Source organism: Myotis lucifugus, unplaced genomic scaffold, assembly GCF_000147115.1.
Source record: "Myotis lucifugus unplaced genomic scaffold, Myoluc2.0 scaffold_1653, whole genome shotgun sequence".
Taxonomy (NCBI): domain Eukaryota; kingdom Metazoa; phylum Chordata; class Mammalia; order Chiroptera; family Vespertilionidae; genus Myotis; species Myotis lucifugus.
In genome coordinates, this window is record NW_005872701.1 from 14,975 (window position 1) to 33,737 (window position 18,763).

Below are 18,763 nucleotides of genomic sequence, written 5' to 3' on the forward strand. Positions count from 1 at the left end.
TCTGTACGTTAGAACGTGCAACATAATTACATAGTGTTCCAACATAAAAACACAGAAACACAACAGAAAAACACTTATGGGAACTTTACATACTGTAGGTGATTAAATGTATGATACAATTCAGAAAAATGAGGACTCACAAATTTTCTTGTACTATTGTTAACTCCTAAGAAATTACATTTCCTATACATCTAAGAAATGTCTCACATTTGTACTCTTTTTTTTTAATGTGTTTTATTGATATTTTACAAAGAGGAAGGGAGAGGGATAGAAAGAGAGAGAAACATCGATGAGAGGGAAACATCGACCAGCTGCCTCCTGCACACTCCCTACTGGGGATGTGCCTGCAACCAAGGCACATGCCCTTGACCGAAATCGAACCTGGGACCTTTCAGTCCGCAGTCCGACGCTCTATCCACTGAGCCAAACAGGTTAGGGCTCACATTTGTACTCTTATGCGGAGAGGGAATTTAGAAATTTGGCTGAGAGATACCTCACATTAATTGCACTCTTTATAGCTTTCTCCAGTGTGAACTCTCTGATGATACTTAAGACTACTGCTCCTTTTAAAAGAATTCCCACATTCAGTGCATTTATAAGGCTTTTCTCCCGTATGAACTCTCTGATGACAACGAAGGTGAGTGCTCTGGGTAAAAGATTTCCCACATTCACTGCATTGATAAGGCTTTTCTCCTGTATGAACTGTCTGATGGTAACGAAGGGTATTGCTCTGGGAAAAAGATTTCCCACACTCACAACATTTATAAGGCTTTTCTCCTGTATGAACTCTCAGATGAACACGAAGGGTATTGCTCTGGGAAAAAGATTTCCCACACTCACAACATTTATAAGGCTTTTCTCCTGTATGAACTCTCAGATGAACACGAAGGGTGGTGCTCCGGGTAAAAGATTTTCCACATTCACTGCATTTATAAGGCTTTTCTCCCGAATGAACTGCCTGATGAAAACGAAGCTGAGTGCTCTGGGTAAAACATTTCCCACATTCACTATATTTATAAGGCTTTTCTCCCGTATGAACTCTCTGATGGTGACGTAGGGCAGTGCTTTTCATGAAAGATTTTCCACATTCACTACAATGATAAGGCTTTTCTCCTGTATGAACTACCTGATGATCATGAAGACCAGTACTCTGTGTAAAAGATTTTCCACATTCAGTGCATTTATAAGGCTTTTCTCCTGTATGAATTCGCAGATGTCGATTAAGGTGGGTCTTATTGGTAAAAGCTTTGCCACATTCACTGCACTGATAAGGTTTTTCTCCAGTGTGAACTCCCTGATGAAAAAGAAGGATAGTGCTCTGAGTAAAAGACTTCCTATATTCACTGCATTTACAAGGCTTTTCTCCCATATGAACTCTCTGATGTTGCTGAAGGATGTTCATAGTGGTAAAAGATTTCCCACATTCATTGCATTTGTAATGCTTTTCTACAGTGTGACCGCTCTGTTGATAATGAAAGCTAGAAAATTGGGTAAATATTTTCCACATTCAGAGCACACACAACACCCACTTCCAAGATGGAAATCTTTGTCCTGAAAAAACGTGTGGGTGCAACTAATGTCTTTCTTACATTCTTTTCTGCTGAAATAGTTTTTTCTACTTTGAAACGTCATCCCACGCATCAAAATAGCAGTTGGACTGCCCCTGGTCTGAGAAGCCTGTAGGTAGAGATGTCCAGATTCAGTAAGGACACTCTGCCCAACCTCCCGACAGGTGAAATGATTCTGGGACACATTGAAATTGCAGCTGTTTGCAAGTGACATCCTTTCCAAGCCTCTTATGTAAGTCTGCTCTCTCACATGCTGCTGGTGAAATGTTGCACACAAATAAAACCGTTTTGCACATGCCCCACACCTCAACAGTATTTGTCCATGTTGTGTTCCCTGCAGCTCCATCATGTGGAAAATGTTTCCCAAGACCAGCCCACAACTCTCACAGGGGTGGCTCTTCTGGGAAGACAAGGCTAACTTGGGATTCATTGCCTGTGACAATCTTACAGAAACCTTCTGTTCAGTCGTTTCCTCCACATTTTCTCCTCCACAGCAGCAACCTGAAGAAAAGAAAAGTAGGTAAAGTGCATGTTGACGTGATAAATACAGAATATCTTCATCACAATTGTTTATGTCAAAACAGGACATGATTCCATACAATGATTTTCAAGACAAGTGAGTCAGACTCTCAAGAAATAGCTGTCATAAGAAAAAAAAAGAAAAGAAAGAAATGGCTATTATATATAACATAGCCCAAAAGGTCACTGAATGAGGAAAGTCTCACCAAGGGAGGACAGAAGCACTGGCTGGCAAGACAAGAAGAGAGGCAGGGTCTGCTCGTTAGTACTCCACAAATGGCTTCCTTTAGGACATTTCATGCTGGAAACATGAGTCTGTGTAAAATAATTTCAATGTGCTCAAACCCATAAAATATCAATCATAGTAAAGCACGGGATGTTCAGCGTCAATATAATACGGGTGCGCTCTAAAGCTCTGCAGGCATGCAACAGCATTGGAGTGCAGTAAAGCCGAGATGTGTGATAGAGGTAGAGGTGCAAAGTTGAAAGAGGTTAAGGTTACCCAAGGGCTGGGAATCCGAGTAGAATGATCACTATTAAAACTGAGTCATGGGCCATGTGTCAACATTAAACAAGAAGTAGAACTGGGAAAAGAGTGGGCAATGGTAACAAAACATTTTTGTTGTTGAACAAAATGGCTTTCTAGTTATGAATGAAACAGAGCCCAGGCATGAAAACCGCCCCCAGAGTCCTTCACCAGGGCAAGACTGCCTCTGGGTCTACCCTGTCATTGATAAAGTCATCTTTCTCCTGTGATGCACAAAAGATTTTGCCTCTTCAATCCAAGTTGAGCCACAGCATGAGATAAATGAGGCAAATCTTACAAGAAAACCTAAAACGAGATATGGTCAGCACTGTGGTAGAACAACAAACCACAAATGAGATCACAGGCAAAAGACCTATGTGAGTGACATCATCAGGATGGCAGAATCAGAGACAGAGAATCTTTCTTCATCACAGACTAAGTAGACAGCTATCCAAGAAAAAAAATCCCACAGGCAATGGGAATAAGAGTACCTTGAAGACAAACGGTAATACAGAATACCAAATAAGGACAACTGCATACAAAGGATGACAGGAAACTGGGTGAGGAAACACATTTGAAGACACCTAAGGCCAAAAAAAAGGGTTAATAACTACCTAACTAAATAACTAAGGAAATAAATAAATACATAGATAAATAAATAAAGGAAGGAAGGAAGCAAGAGTCAGTCCTAGCTGATTGACTCAGTGGATAGAGTGTCAGCCCGCGGACTGAAAGGTCCAAGGTTCCATTCCACTCAAGGGCACATGCCCAGTGTTTTGTGGTTTAAGTCCCCTGTAGGGGGCATGTAGGAGGGAGCTGATCAGTGACACTTTCTCATCATTACTGTTTCTCTCTCTCTCTTTTTCTCGGACTTTCCTCTAAGAAATTGATAAAAATATATTTTTTAAAAAGAGGGTCAGCCCTAGTCAGTTGGGTTCAGTGGATAGAGCATCCGCTTGTTCACTGAAGAGTCCCAGCTTGGATTCAGGTCAAGGGCACATGACCGGGTTGCGGGCTCGGTCCCCGCTGGTGAGCATGGGGGAGGCAGCCAATTAATGATTCTCTCTCAACACTGATGTTTCTCTCTCTCTCCCTCTTCCTTACTGTCTGAAATCAATAAAAATATATTGTAAATAAAAAATAAAAATAAAGGGTCAGCGATACCACTATGAGCCACTGTGCTTCTGTTCTCATTGATCCTAGTGGCCTGTTCTCCAAAAACCTGGATTTTTGTTTCAAAAAACCACACAATGCCCTGGCCTGTGTGACTCAGATGACTGGAGCAGCATCCTGTGTATTGAAGGGTCTAGGGTTCAATTCCCGGTTAGGGCACATATATCACAATGTGGCTTCCACACGTGGTTTTCCACTGTGCACATGGCAGCCGATTGATGTTTCTCCCTCATCTCTCTTTCCCCCTTGTCCCTTCCTCTCTATGTAAAAGGAATAATAAGGAAAGACATAAGAATTTCAGGGTACCCAAAAACAAAAGAGATCTCAAAAAAGTCTAGAGGCAAAGTAAATAACAAAGCAAGCTACCAAAGCTTACGTATAACATTCAGAAAATGTAGCCCTAACTGGTCTTGTTCAGTAGATAGAGCATTGGCTTGAGCACTGAAGGGTCCCACATTCAAATCTGGTCAAGGACATGTACTGTAATTGCGGGCACATCCCCAGTAGGGAGTGTGCAGGAGGCAGCTGAATTGATGTTTCTCTATCATCAATGTTTCTCACTATCCCTCTCATTCCCTTCCTCTCTGTGAAAAATCAGTAAAACATATTTTCATGAAGAAAATGTAATTCTAAGGAGAAATTTTATAGAGATAGATGCCTACATTGTCACAAAAGATCTCAAAGAACCTAACATGGCGCCTCAGGAAAGGAGAAGTCGGTATTTTTTTGGAAAAGCCACACTCAAGGGGCCAAAGAGCCCCATGTGGCTCGTGAGCCACAGTTTGCCAAACACTGGAGGGCAACAAAAGCAGTCTTGAGCAAGAAGAAAGCTCGTGGCATCACACTTCCTGACTTCAATTTATTACAAAGAGAAAGCAAGCAAACGGTGTGTTGCTGGAGAAACACAGACACATACATCAACAGAACAGAACAGAAAACACAAAAAAACTCAGGCACATACTTTAAATAATCTTTGACAAAGCTGCAAGCCACAGAAGAAGGGAAAGAGAGTCTGCAATGAATGGTGCTGGTATAAATGGACATTCACATGTAAACCAACAAAACTGTACAGCACTGATAAAATGGAACTCAACCTGCAGGACAGAATGAAATGTCAGCACTAAAACTTAAAACTCCTCAGGACAACCTAGAGAAAAAGTTTTGGAGGTTTGTTTTCGACAGAATTTTCTGAATGTGACACCAACCACCACACAAAATAGAAAAAATAAACAGTCCACACTGCAACAAATAAAGTAAATAGGGTCTTCACTGCACAACAGCAATGAACAAAATGAATGAAAGGCAATCTAGAGAATAGAAGAAAATACTTGCAAACCATATGAAGGAATCTCTTGGAGATATTGTGGATTCAGCTCTGATCAGCACAATAAAGCGAATATTGCGATATAGACAGAAATTCACACAAATAGTGGGAGTTCCCTGGGAATAATGAAGGTACGTTAATACTGTACTGCAGGCTAATAACAATGCAGTGACTCTGTCTCAAAAGCAAAGTCTATATAACTTCACTAACAATATATTTTTTTTTAAATCTTTATTGTTCAGATTATTACATTTGTTCCTCTTTTTTCCCCCCATAAGTCCCCTCCTTCCAGCTCCTACCCCACCCTCCACCCTCACTCCCCACCCGCTGAGTTCATCCATAGGTGCATGATTTTTGTCCAGTCACTTCCCGCATCTCCCACACCCCTTTTCCCCCAAGAATAGTCAGTCCATTCCCTTTCTATGTCCCTGATTCATTATAATCACCAGTTCATTCTGTACATCAGGTTATTTATTCACTTGATTCTTAGATTCATTTGTTGATAGATGCATATTTGTTGTTCCTAATTTGTATCTTTACCTTTTTCTTCTTCTTCCTCTTCTTAAAGGATACCTTTCAGCATTTCATATAATACTGGTTTGGCGGTGATGAACTCCTTTAGTTTTTCCTTATCTGTGAAGCTCTTTATCTGACCTTCAATTCTGAATGATAGCTTTGCTGGATAAAGTAATCTTGGTTGTAGGTTCTTGGTATTCAGCACTTTGAAAATTTCTTGCCATTCCCTTCTGGCCTGCAAAGTTTCTGTTGAGAAATCAGCTGACAGTCGTATGGGTATTCCCTTGTAGGTAATTGAGCCTCTTTCTCTTGCTGCTTTTAAGATTTTCTCTTTGTCTTTTGCTCTTGGCATTTTAATGATGATGTGTCTTGGTGTGGTCCTCTTTGGATTCCTTTTGTTTGGGGTTCTCTGCGCTTCTTGGACCTGTAAGTCCATTTCTTTCTCCAGGTGGGGGAAGTTTTCTGCCATTATTTCTTGAAATAGGTTTTCAATATCTTGCTGTCTCTCATCTTCTGGCACTCCGATAATTTTGATATTAGACCGCTTAAAGCTGTCCCAGAGGCTCCTTACACTATCTTCACACTTTCGGATTCTTTTTTCATTTTGCTTTTCCAATTGGGTGTTTTTTGTCGAATCTTTGGTTTGAGTCTTGTGCTCCTCTGGTCTGCTATTGGGTATAATATTCTTTATTTCAGTCCGTGTATGCTTACTTTCTAATTTCTTTATCGTAGCATCGAGGGTCTCATTAGTTTTCGTGAGGCTCTACGCAAATTTATGGCAAGCCCTCAAAATTGCGATTCTTAGCTCCATATCCTCCATTTCTGTCATGTTTTTTTGTCTCCGCATCTTTTATGCTTTCTTGGTGCACCCCCTTGTGGTCTTTGTGCGCAGTTTTGTTCTAGCCAAGCCTTAATTGTTGTAGTTAACACTAGAGGGATTTGACCACCAGGCCGACTGGCTGCAGGAAACAGCTGTGTGGAAAACGTCTGCCTTCTGGGGAGGCGCTAATCCAGCCTTTGCCTGAGGCGATCGGCAAATGGTTGTGCGCAGGGCCTGGGCAGGGCGGGCTCAACAGGGCGGGGGGAGGGAGCAGCTATGGCCGCTCTCAGTCCGTCCCCAGGGGCTCTGCCTCTCTGTCCCAACAACCGGTGCAAACCTCGGAGGGGCCGTAGCCAGACAGTCCCGCTTCTCCCGTTTGAGTCTGGGTCCCTAGAGACTCGCCCGGGTCTGTAGCCCAGAGTCTGAGACTCCCTCCTGATTGAAAAGGACAACCGCGCCCTCAGCCGCCAGCCCGCTTTGCGCGCGCACCCTCACCACCGCACCGCCGTACCTTTAAATTTTCCACACTGCGCATCCGCTGAGCGTCGGAATGCTGTTGTTTTTGCTTCTAGTTGAAGAGACTCTCCTCAGCCAGCCTTCCCGTGGTTCTGGTTGATGTCCGCTCCGACTTTTAGTTGTATTTTTGAAGTGGTTGTCCACGGCGGCAGTCTCCGGTGTTTACCTATGCTGCCATCTTCCCGTTCTCTCCCACTAACAATATTTAATTGCTAAACACCTGAGCTTGCTATAAACATGGTGGCACTAGATCTGCAGAATGCAGGGTTGCCAAAAACATGGACTTTGTAGAAAAGGTAGTGTGGGGGAGTTATTTCTGCAAAGCACAATTAAGCACATGCAAAAATATGTGTTCCTGTATGTCGTAGGCAAATAATATATAAAATATACAAGGTATTCAAAAGACTCTAATAAAAAATACAGCTAATAAACAGGATAAGGATGTAGAGACAATTTTTCAAAAATATATACACATTACCAACAGCAATATAGAAAATGCTTTCTTCACTAATCAAGGTGCAATTCTATAAGCATCCTGCAACACTACCAACCACAAGTCCTTCCCTGTGAATTAAGTGCAGCGGGGAGTATTGGGACTTCAGGAACAGAAGGGAGCAGCAGAAACAGACCAACCCTCCCCAGGACAGCAACTACCCAGGAAACTGGAAAATCCAGCAGTACCACAATCTACCTGGGAGGACAGAGCACACTTCGGGGAATGGGGCCTGGGAAACAGAAAAGCCAATTCCAGGTCACTGGTAACAGTGAGGGTCTTACCCAGCGAGGATATAAGTTCAAAGTTCTCCAGCATCACATTCAGGTACAGCTGTCTCTGACCCTCATCAAGGAGGCTCCATTCCTCCCTGGAGAAGTACAGGGCAATGTCCTCAAAGGTCACACCAACCTGTCAGAATGGAGACAATTGAACCCAGAGCTGCCTTTCTGAGAACCAGTAATTCTATTCCTTACACATCTGCCCCCCTTCAACCACCTGCAGGGCACCAGGTTCCTGTGGACACCAGGCCCTAATGCCAGTGCAGGCTGCTCTCTCATCACAGTCCCATTACTCACTGCAATGAATGGCCCTCAGCAGAGCAGCTGGGTTGGGTGGAAGGATTGGGGGAGAGGAGGGTAGAGAGCAATGCCATTTAAGCTCTGGGCGATGCCTGCAGGGCCCCAGCCTTCCTGCCAGCAACACCACTGCAGTCTCCTAGATCCTGTCTCCAAGATAAAGCCAAGCCTCGGTTTATACTTCTTTATGTGCACAACACGTCCCAGGGACCATAAGCTCACACTTCCTCCAGATGTGCACTCACCACAGTGAAATGTTTCTGCCCTGCCCACCTTCAGTCCCCAAGTTCATTCCCCTCAGCTCTGCCCCCTTCCTGCTCCAATGCCACTGGATCTCGCTGGACTCACCCATGAACCTGGCATATGGCGTGTAGAGAGCTTGTAGTCCAGCCGGATCCAGGACCACCCCAGGTTCCTGATGGATCCCACTCATTCCAATAAGCCCCGAATGAGTCTGTGCCGTCCTCCCTGCAGCCTCTGATCTTTCCGTCAATACTCACAGCGACATTCTCAGGGACCTTCAGATGCAAGTCACCCCCGTCCTCTCTGCCCTGCACTTGCTGTGTCCTCAGAAGCCACAACACTCCTCTCTCCCCTCCACCTTCCTCACGGTCCTCCACGCGGGACTGAGCTGCAGGACGGGACAGGCGCCCTCCCCAGGCTGTGGTGTCTGTGTGAGGAGGCGGTGAGGGCCTGGGGGACTGAACTCACCTCAGCCCGTCTCCTCAGCGGGGGCGCCGCCATTGCCCTCTGTGGTCTGAGCCGGGCGGGAGTAGAAGCCGCTGCAGGAATTGCGGTCCCTGTCCCGGCCCTGGCGTGGGTCCGGGTGGCGACTCCGAGCTTCAATCCCAAGTGTGAGCTGTGAGCACCACTGGAGGCTCCGACCATGCGCTGTGAGGCGGGGAGCACCACTCTCCGGCCTTCTCCACGGGATTGTGCGACCAGGAAAACTTGACCACCTGAAACAAAGTTTTGAGAAGGCAAAATCCCGCCACTAGGACTCCCCTTTCCGCCCTACAGACGCGGCCAAAAGGAAGTGCCTTTTCTGAGCCTCCATTGGCTCAGCCTGGTGGCATTCCCTGCCATGCATTCTGGGTATTGTAGTTCCTAAGCTCCAAGGCCAGGGTCCTGCATCTCTCAATTGAGTCCAGGACTGGATTGAGGGGCAAATAGCCCAAGAACACACCAACTACACTCAGGATCCTCCAGCCCCCTCAGTGCAGGTAACGCCTGGGGCAAGTTTGTTTCTCCCATATCCGCGTGGCTGGTTTTGCATATCTTTCTTCAGGACCTGCTCATTCTGAATGACAGGCATTGTTTCTTCATTCAGGACATTTGACATGCATCTTCTTCAGGCCAACTATAGCTTGCAGAGGTTGCTCAAGTCTCTACCTGCCTCTAACCTGCGTCCTTTGAGTCCATTATACAAGGTTAATGTCTCAAAATAGACACTCATACTTTATATTTGTCTAATGTGTCCATTTACATGTCAGCCCTGTCTCCAGATTCCTAAAATCTTGCTGCTGCGAAAAGAGTGCTGCCTGGATACCAAAGCTGTGGAAGCTTTGTACCATGGAATACCATGCTGCACTAGAAATGAAGACTCTCTTACCCTTTCACACAGCATGGAGGGACCTGGAGAGCATCCTGCTCAGTGAAATAACTCCGTCAGAGAAAGACAAGCATCACTTCATCTCTCTCACATGTGGAATCTAATTAATTGAAAAAACAACAGATGGAGTGGTTTGATAGACATGGAACCATGACATTGAGTGCAGAATCTCAGAGGCAAGTTGGAGGGACAGTAAAAAAAGAAAAATGAAAAAACATCCTCTGGTGAGGATTAAGCACAGGCGCACACACACACACACAAAATAAAAACATTCACCTGAGCCTTAAGCAGTTTCTTCTGTTGTCTGAAAGCAAGGGGGAAACTCTAGCTTGCTGGGTTCTGGATCTGCTCTCAATTTGTGGTTAAAAATCTGTCTTCCGTCAGTTGAGTCCCTGGCAATGCTGATTCCCCTCCATGGAACCTTCTCCTGCTTCACATGAGTCAATTGCTTTTGGTATTGTTGTAAGAAATGTCCAAACCTCTCTAGAACTTTTCTAAGTGCATTTGAACCAAGCCTGCCACATTGCTAGGAAGCAAAATAAGAAAAGATTGAGCACTGCTTGGGAGAATGGCAGTTTTGCACCTTTCTGGTAAGTTAGTCTCAATGGAAAAGACATATTGGGGTTTCATGAAATTTATGGATGATAAATTGGGGTTATGGGGTGGGCCTGAGGAGGGAAATCTGAGATTTGATAAAAACTTTAAAAAATAGACACAGCCGTAGCCGGTTTGGCTCAGTGGATAGAGCGTCAGTCTGCATACTCAAGGGTCCCAGGTTTGATTTCGGGCAAGGGCATGCACCTTGGTTGCGGGCACATCCCCAGTAGGGAGTGTGCAGAAGGCACCTGATGGATGTCTCTCTCATCGATGTTTCTAACTCTCTATCCCTCTCCCTTTCTTTCTGTAAAAAAATCAATAAAATATATTTTAAAAAAAATAGACATAAACTACTTTTAAAAAGTTTATTGAACAGTTAACAGTTAATATTTAACACAATAACAATAATAATTGGGGCCTGTGTTCTTCTGTGCTGGGAGATTGTGCCTTTAGGAGTCTCTAAAACAAAAATTTCCCTGAAAATCCAAAGGTATGTTATCCCAGATCGAAAAACACAATACACAGTCTCAATAAAGTAAAAATTGACCTTTGCAAAAACAAAAACAAAAACAGGCTAGGATATAAGTAGCCCTTCGACTTAGTTTTACTTGGAAAGTTTTAACTTCAAATCATATATGGTTACTTTTGGCCTCTGACTTTGTAAAATTCATCAAGTCATGCCAGACTCCCTGAATTTGCTAGGTTTAGTATATGCCAGGGGTGGGCAAACTTTTTGACTCGAGGGCCACAATGGGTTCTTAAACTGGACCGGAGGGCCGGTACAAAAGCATGGATGGAGTGTTTGTGTGAACTAATATAAATTCAAAGTAAACATCATTACATAAAAGGGTATGGTCTTTTTTTTTTTTTTTAGTTTTATTCATTTCAATTGGGCCGGGTCCGGCCCGTGGGCTGTAGTTTGCCCATGGCTGGTATATGCCATCATTTTTTTTTCCATACTGGGGAGTTAGAACCTGTCGGTTGAAGAGAAAATTCAATGACTGAAGGATTGTATGCATGCATATTAGCATAACTAATGGACACAGACACTGGGGCAGTGGGGGCTTGCCTGGGGTAGGAATGGCTGGGGGGGCGGGGGGGGGGAATAGTCCAAAACAGGAGAAAAGAGAAATATGTAAAACTTTAGACAATAAATAATTTAAAAATATGAAAATAAAGTCAAGAAAATTCAATGAGGGTTTTATTTCCTCCCAGACACATTGCTGATATCCTCCTGAACACAATGCCCCCAGTATTGCTGGTGTACCTTTATTTGGTCTCCTAGAAGTAGTCACTCTTCAGGTCAATAAAGCCTTAGGTTCTAAATGTGCGGGAGGTATTGTAAATAACTGGCAGATCTATACCTGGGGCCTTCCACAATATATGAGATGCACCTACTAATTAAATCCCAAGATTGTTGGCTCCTCTACTTCAAACAGCTCATTTGATCAAACTGCTGAACAAGATCAGTTACTTTCAAGGCTACATTCTTGCTAACCCTCCTCCCTGCTGTTGTCACACCTCAAGGATATTTGGCACAGAAGGGTCTCTAGTTAGTAGAAAGTTTCTTTCCCTCCCCGCCCCCCCTTCACACAATTCTGTTTTGAACTCTACATAACTTTTTCTGTAGTCATATTTTATAGGCTTGGGGAAAATACTAATAAGGCACCTCCCTATACATCTGCCAGGCTATCTCCCGGAAAGCAAACAAACTGTAACTTTTAAAGCCAGCCCCTCACATCTACTCAACTTCAGTGCTGTCCAATGCGCCTCCTTCCTTCTCCCTAAGCAACAGCCACTGCTGAAAAGAACTGTATAACTATGGTAACCTCTGCCTTCTTTACCTCTGACTAGAAAAGGTCGGTGCTGCCTGAGCACCGGTGGAAGTCCTTCCTCTTGAGTTGGACTTACCCGCCTGGCCCCCCAATATTCCCAAATTATCTCGTCTTTTCTCTTTCATTTGTGTGCGGCTCCTCTTCCAGATCCTGAACCCTGAACCACGCGGGACGTGGAGGGAAACATTTACAACACCTCCGCAACATGTTTATGGGGGCCAACGGAAATCAGTCTTATGTGGCAACTCATGACAGGGAAACAAGAAAGAACAAAGGGCTCAGGTATTCCTCATTTTCTTCAACAAATTAGACAACAGACTTAGCTTCCCTGGGCACATGAGGATGGTGGTTGACGCCGTTTGTAGAGACCTTATAGGTGGTTCAGATGTAATACCTTCAGCAACAGAAATATGCAGGGACATAGATCTGGCAGGACATCCTGATATTAGAAAGTGCAACATAATTACATAGTGTTCCAACATAAAAACACACAAACACAATAGCAAAAACACTTATGGGAACTTTACATAATATAGGTGATTAAATATATGAGATACAATTCAGAAAAATGAGGATTCACAAATTTTGTTGTACTAATGTTAAGTCCTAACTAAGAAAGTACATTTCCTACACATCTAAGAAATTTCTCCCATTTGTACTCTTATGCGAACAGTGAATATAGAAATATGGCTGAGAGAAACCTCACATTAATTGCACTCATAATGGCTTTCTCCAGTGTGAACTCTATGATGATAATGGAGACCACTTTTACCTTTATAAGATTTCCCACATTCAGTGCATTCATAAGGCTTTTCTCCTGTATGAACTCTCTGATGTTGATGAAGGAGAGCCTTAGTGGTAAAAGACTTCCCACATTTACTACATTTATAAGGCTTTTCTCCCGTATGAACTCTTTGATGATAATGAAGGGCATTGCTCCGGATAAAAGACTTCCCACATTCACTACACTTATAAGGCTTTTCTCCTGTATGAACACTCTGATGATTACGAAGGGCAGTGCTCTGTGCAAAAGATTTTCCACATTCATAGCATTTATAAGGCTTTTCTCCTCTATGAACTCTCTCATGAGCACGAAGGGTAGCGTTCCGGGTGAAAGATTTTCCACATTCACTGCATTTATAAGGCTTTTCACCTGTATGAAATCTCTGATGAACACGAAGCGTATTGCTCCGGGCAAAACATTTCCCACATTCACTGCATTTATAAGGCTTTTCTCCTGTATGAACTCTCTGATGATCACGAAGGGCATTGCTCTGTGCAAAAGATTTTCCACATTCATAGCATTTATAAGGCTTTTCTCCAGTGTGAACTCTCTGATGTCGATGAAGGATCTTCTTAGAGATAAAAGATTTTCCACATTCACTGCATTGATAAGGCTTTTCTTGAGTGTGACCTCTCTGTTGATAATGAAAGCTACAACATTTGGAAAAATATTTTCCACATTCAGAGGACAGAAAACACCCACTTCCAAGATGGACATCTTTTTCCTGAATAAATGTGTCCGTGCAACTAATGTCTTCCTTACAATCTTTTCTACTGTAATAATTTTTTGTCCTTTTAAAAGGCATCCCACACTTCGAAATTGTGGTTGGACTGTCCCTGGTCTGAGTAGCCTTGAGGTGGAGATGTCCTGACCCCATAAGGACACCCTGCCCAAAATTCCCGCATGTGAAATAATTCTGGGACACATTGAAATTGCAGCTGTTTGCAAGTGACATCTTGTCCACACCTCTAGTGAAAGACTTCTCTTTCACATGCTGCTGGTGAAATTTTGCCTGGACAAAAAATTGTTTTGCACATGCCCCACACCTCAACAGTATTTGTCCATGTTGTGTTCCCTGCAGCTCCATCATGTGGAAAATGTTTCCCAAGACCAGCCCACAACTCTCACAGGGGTGGCTCTTCTGGGAAGACAAGGCTAACTTGGGATTCCTTGCCTGTGACAATCCTACAGAAACCTTCTGTTCAGTCGTTTCCTCCACGTTTACTCCTCCACAGCAGCAACCTGAAGAAAAGAAAAGTAGGTAAAGTGCATGTTGACGTGATAAATACAGAATATCTTTATCACAATTGTTTATGTCACAAGAGGGCATAATTCCATACGATGATTTTCAAGACAAGTGAGTCAGACTCTCAAGAAATAGCTGTCATAAGAAAAAAAAAGAAAAGAAAGAAATGGCTATTATATATAACATGGCCTAAAAGGTCACTGAAAGAGGAAAGTCTCACCAAGGGAGGACAGAAGCATTGGCTGGCAAGAAAAGAAGAGAGGCAGGGTCTGCTCTTTATTACTCCACAAATGGCTTCCTTTAGGACCTTTCATGCTGGTGCTATGAATCTGTGTTAAATAATTTCAAAGTGCTCAAACCCATAAAATATCAATCATAGTAAAGCACGGGATGTTCAGCGTCAATATAATACGGGTGCGCTCTAAAGCTCTGCAGGCATGCAACAGCATTGGAGTGCAGTAAAGCCGAGATGTGTGACAGAGGTAGAGGTGCAAAGTTGAAAGAGGTTAAGGTTATCCATGGGCTGGGAATCCGAGTAGAATGATCACTATTAAAACTGAGTCATGGGCCATGTGTCAACATTAAACAAGAAGTAGAACTGGGAAAAGAGTGGGCAATGGTAACAAAACATTTTTGTTGTTGAACAAAATGGCTTTCTAGTTATGAATGAAACAGAGCCCAGGCATGAAAACCGACCCCAGAGTCCTTCACCAGGAAAGACTGCCTCTGGGTCTACCCTGTCATTGATAAAGTCATCTTTCTCCTGTGACACACAAAAGATTTTGCCTCTTAAATCCAAGTTGAGCCACAGCATGAGATAAATGAGGCAAATCTTACAAGAAAACCTAAAACGAGATATGGTCAGCACTGTGGTAGAACAACAAACCACAAATGAGATCAAAGGCAAAAGACCTATGTGAGTGACATCATCAGGATGGCAGAATCAGAGACAGAGAATCTTTCTTCATCACAGACTAAGTAGACAGCTATCCAAGAAAAAAAATCCCACAGGCAATGGGAATAAGAGTACCTTGAAGACAAACGGTAATACAGAATACCAAATAAGGACAACTGCATACAAAGGATGACAGGAAACTGGGTGAGGAAACACATTTGAAGATACCTAAGGCCAAAAAAAAGGGTTAATAACTACCTAACTAAATAACTAAGGAAATAAATAAATACATAAATAAATAAATAAAGGAAGAAAGGAAGCAAGAGTCAGTCCTAGCTGATTGACTCAGTGGACAGAGTGTCAGCCTGCGGACTGAAAGGTCCAAGGTTCCATTCCACTCAAGGGCACAGGCCCAGTGTTTTGTGGTTTAAGTCCCCTGTAGGGGGCATGCAGGAGGGAGCTGATCAGTGACACTTTCTCATCATTACTGTTTCTCTCTCTCTCTTTCTCTCGAACTTTCCTCTAAGAAGTTGATAAAAATATATTTTTTAAAAAGAGGGTCAGCCCTAGTCGGTTGGGTTCAGTGGATAGAGCATCCGCTTGTCACTGAAGGGTCCCAGCTTGGATTCAGGTCAAGGGCGCATGACCCGGTTGCAGGCTCGGTCCCAGCTGGTGGGCATGGGGGAGGCAGCCAATTAATGATTCTCTCTCATCACTGATGTTTCTCTCTCTCTGCCTCGTTCTTGCTGTCTGAAAGCAATAAAAATATATTGTAAATAAACAATAAAAATAAGAACAAAGGGTCAGCAATACCACTATGAGCCACTGTGCTTCTGTTCTCATTGATCTTAGTGGCCTGTTCACCAAAAACCTGAACTTTTCTTTCAAAAAACTATACAATGCCCTGGCCAGTGTGACTCAGTTGTTTGGAGCAGCGTCCTGTGTACTGAAGGGTCGAGGGTTCAATTCCCGGTTAGGGCACATATCACAATGTGGCTTCCATACCCGGTTTTCCAATGTGCACTTGGCAGCCGATTAATGTTTCTCCCTCATCTCTCTCCCCCCATTTCCTTTCCTCTCTATGTAAAACGAATAATAAGGAAAGACATATGAATTTCAGGGTAGCCAATAACAAAGGAGATCTCAAAAAAGTCTAGAGGCAAAGTAAATACAAAGCAACCTACCAAAGCTGATGTATAACATTCAGAAAATGTAGCCCTAACTGGTTTGGTTCAGTAGATAGAGCATTGGCTTGAGCACTGAAGGGTCCCACGTTCAAATCCGGTCAAGGACATGTACTGTAATTGCGGGCACATCCCCAGTAGGGAGTGTGCAGGAGGCAGCTGAATTGATGTTTCTCTATCATCGATGTTTCTCACTATCCCTCTCTTTCCCTTCCTCTCTGTGAAAAATTAGTAAAATATATTTTCATGAAGAAAATGTAATTCTAAGGAGAAATTTTATAGAGATAAATGCGTACATTGTCACAAAAGATCTCAAAGAACCTAACATGGCGCCTCAGGAAAGAAGAAGTCGTTATTTTTTGGAAGAGCCACACTCAAGGGGCCAAAGAGCCCCATGTGGCTCGTGAGCCACAGTTTGCCGACCACTGGAGGGCAACAAAAGCAATCTTGAGCAAGAAGAAAGCTCCTGGCATCACACTTCCTGACTTCAATTTATTACAAAGAGAAAGCGAGCAAACAGTGTGTTGCTGGAGAAACACAGACACACATATCAACAGAACAGAACAGAAAACACAAAAAACCCAGGCACATACATTAAATAATCTTTGAAAAAGCTGCAAGCCACAGAAGAAGGGAAAGAGAGTCTGCAATGAATGGTGCTGGTATAAATGGACATTCACATGTAAAACAACAAAACTGAACAGCACTGATAAAATGGAACTCAACCTGCAGGACAGAATTAAATGTCAGCGCTAAAACTTAAAACTCCTCAGGACAACCTAGAGAAAAAGTTTTGGAGGTTTGTTTTAGACAGAATTTGCTGAATGCGACACCAACCACTGCACAAAATAGAAAAAATAAACAGTCCACACTGCAACAAATGAAGTAAATAGGGTTTTCACTGCACAACAGCAATGAACAAAATGAATGAAAGGCAATCTAGAGACTAGAAGAAAATACTTGCAAACCAAAGGAAGGAATCTCTTGGAGATATTGTGGATTTAGTTCTGATCAGCACAATAAAGGGAATATTGCGATATAGACAGAAATTCACACAAATAGTGGGAGTTCCCTGGGAATAATGAAGGTATGTTAAAAAAAAAAAATGAAGGTATGTTAATACTATACTGCAGGCTAATAACAATGCAGTGACTCTGTCTCAAAAGTAAAGTCAATATAACTTCATTAACAATATTTAATTGCTAAGCACTAGTAACAAGCACCTGAGCTTGCTATAAACATGGTGGCACTAGATCTGCTGAATGCAGGGTTCCCAAAAACATGGACTTTGTAGAAAAGCTGGTGTGGGGGAGTTATATCTGCAAAGCACAATTAAGCACTAGCAAAAATATGTGTTCCTGTATGTCGTAGGCAATTAATATATAAAATATACAAGGTATTCAAAAGACTAACAAAAAATACAGTTAATAAACAGGATAAGGATGTAGAGACAATTTTCAAAAAATATATACACATTACCAACAGGAATATAGAAAATGCTTTCTTCACTAATCAAGGTGGAATTCTATAAGCTTCCTGCAACACTACCAACCACAAGTCCTTCCCTGTGAATTTAGTGGAGCGGGGAGTATTGGGACTTCAGGAACAGAATGGAGCAGCAGAAACAGACACACCCTCCCCAGGACAGCAACTACCCAGAAAACTGGAAAATCCAGCAGTATCACATTCTACCTGGGAGGACAGAGCACACCCTGGGGGATGGGGCCTCGGAAATAGAAAAGCCAAGTCCAGGTCACCTGTAACAGTGAGGGTCTTACCCAGCGAGGATATAAGTTCAAAGTTCTCCAGCATCACATTGAGGTACAGCTGTCTCTGACCCTCATCAAGGAGGCTCCATTCCTCCCTGGAGAAGTACAGGGCAATGTCCTCAAAGGTCACGCCAACCTGTCAGAATGGAGACAATTGAAACCAGAGCTGCCTTTCTGAGAACTAGTAATTCTATTCCTTACACATCTGTCCCACCCTCAATCTCCTCCAGGGCACCCTGTTAGTTTGGACACCAGGCCCTAATGCCAGTGCAGGCTGCTCTCTCATCACAGTCCCATTACTCACTGCAATGAATGGCCCTCAGCAGAGCAGCTGAGTTGGGTAGAAGGATTGGGGGAGAGGAGGGTAGAGAACAATGCCATTTAAGGTCTGGGCGATGCCTGCAGGGCCCCAGCCTTCCTGCCAGCAACACCACTGCAGTCTCCTAGATCCTGTCTCCAAGACAAAGCCAAGCGAGGGGTTATACTTCTTTATGTGCACAACAGGTCCCAGGGACCATAAGCTCACACTTCCTCCAGATGTGCACTCACCAAAGTGAAACGTTTCTGCCCTGCCCACCTTCAGTCCCCAAGTTCATTCCCCTCAGCTCTACCCCCTTCCTGCTCCAATGCCACTGGATCTCGCTGGACTCACCCATGAACCTGGCATATAGCGGGTAGAGAGCTTGTAGTCCAGCCGGATCCAGGCCCACCCCAGGCCCCTGATGGACCCACAGCCGGGAAAGCCCCGAATGAGGCTGTGCCGTCCTCCCTGCAGCCTCTGATCTTTCCGTCAATACTCACAGCCACA

General features: G+C 43.5%; 1 protein-coding gene across 1 annotated transcript; it reads right to left on the reverse strand.

Annotated features, from left to right (window-relative positions):
• Window positions 1-442: 442 nt before the first annotated feature.
• LOC102422876 (zinc finger protein 211-like) lies at window positions 443-17,998 on the reverse strand. Its single transcript, XM_023748673.1, is given in 6 exon segments — window positions 443-1,494; window positions 1,497-2,069; window positions 7,740-7,764; window positions 8,745-8,992; window positions 13,087-14,103; window positions 17,965-17,998. Coding segments are annotated over 6 exon segments (2,892 nt in total). The 3' UTR covers window positions 443-499.
• Between the last annotated feature and the right edge of the window lie 765 nt (window positions 17,999-18,763).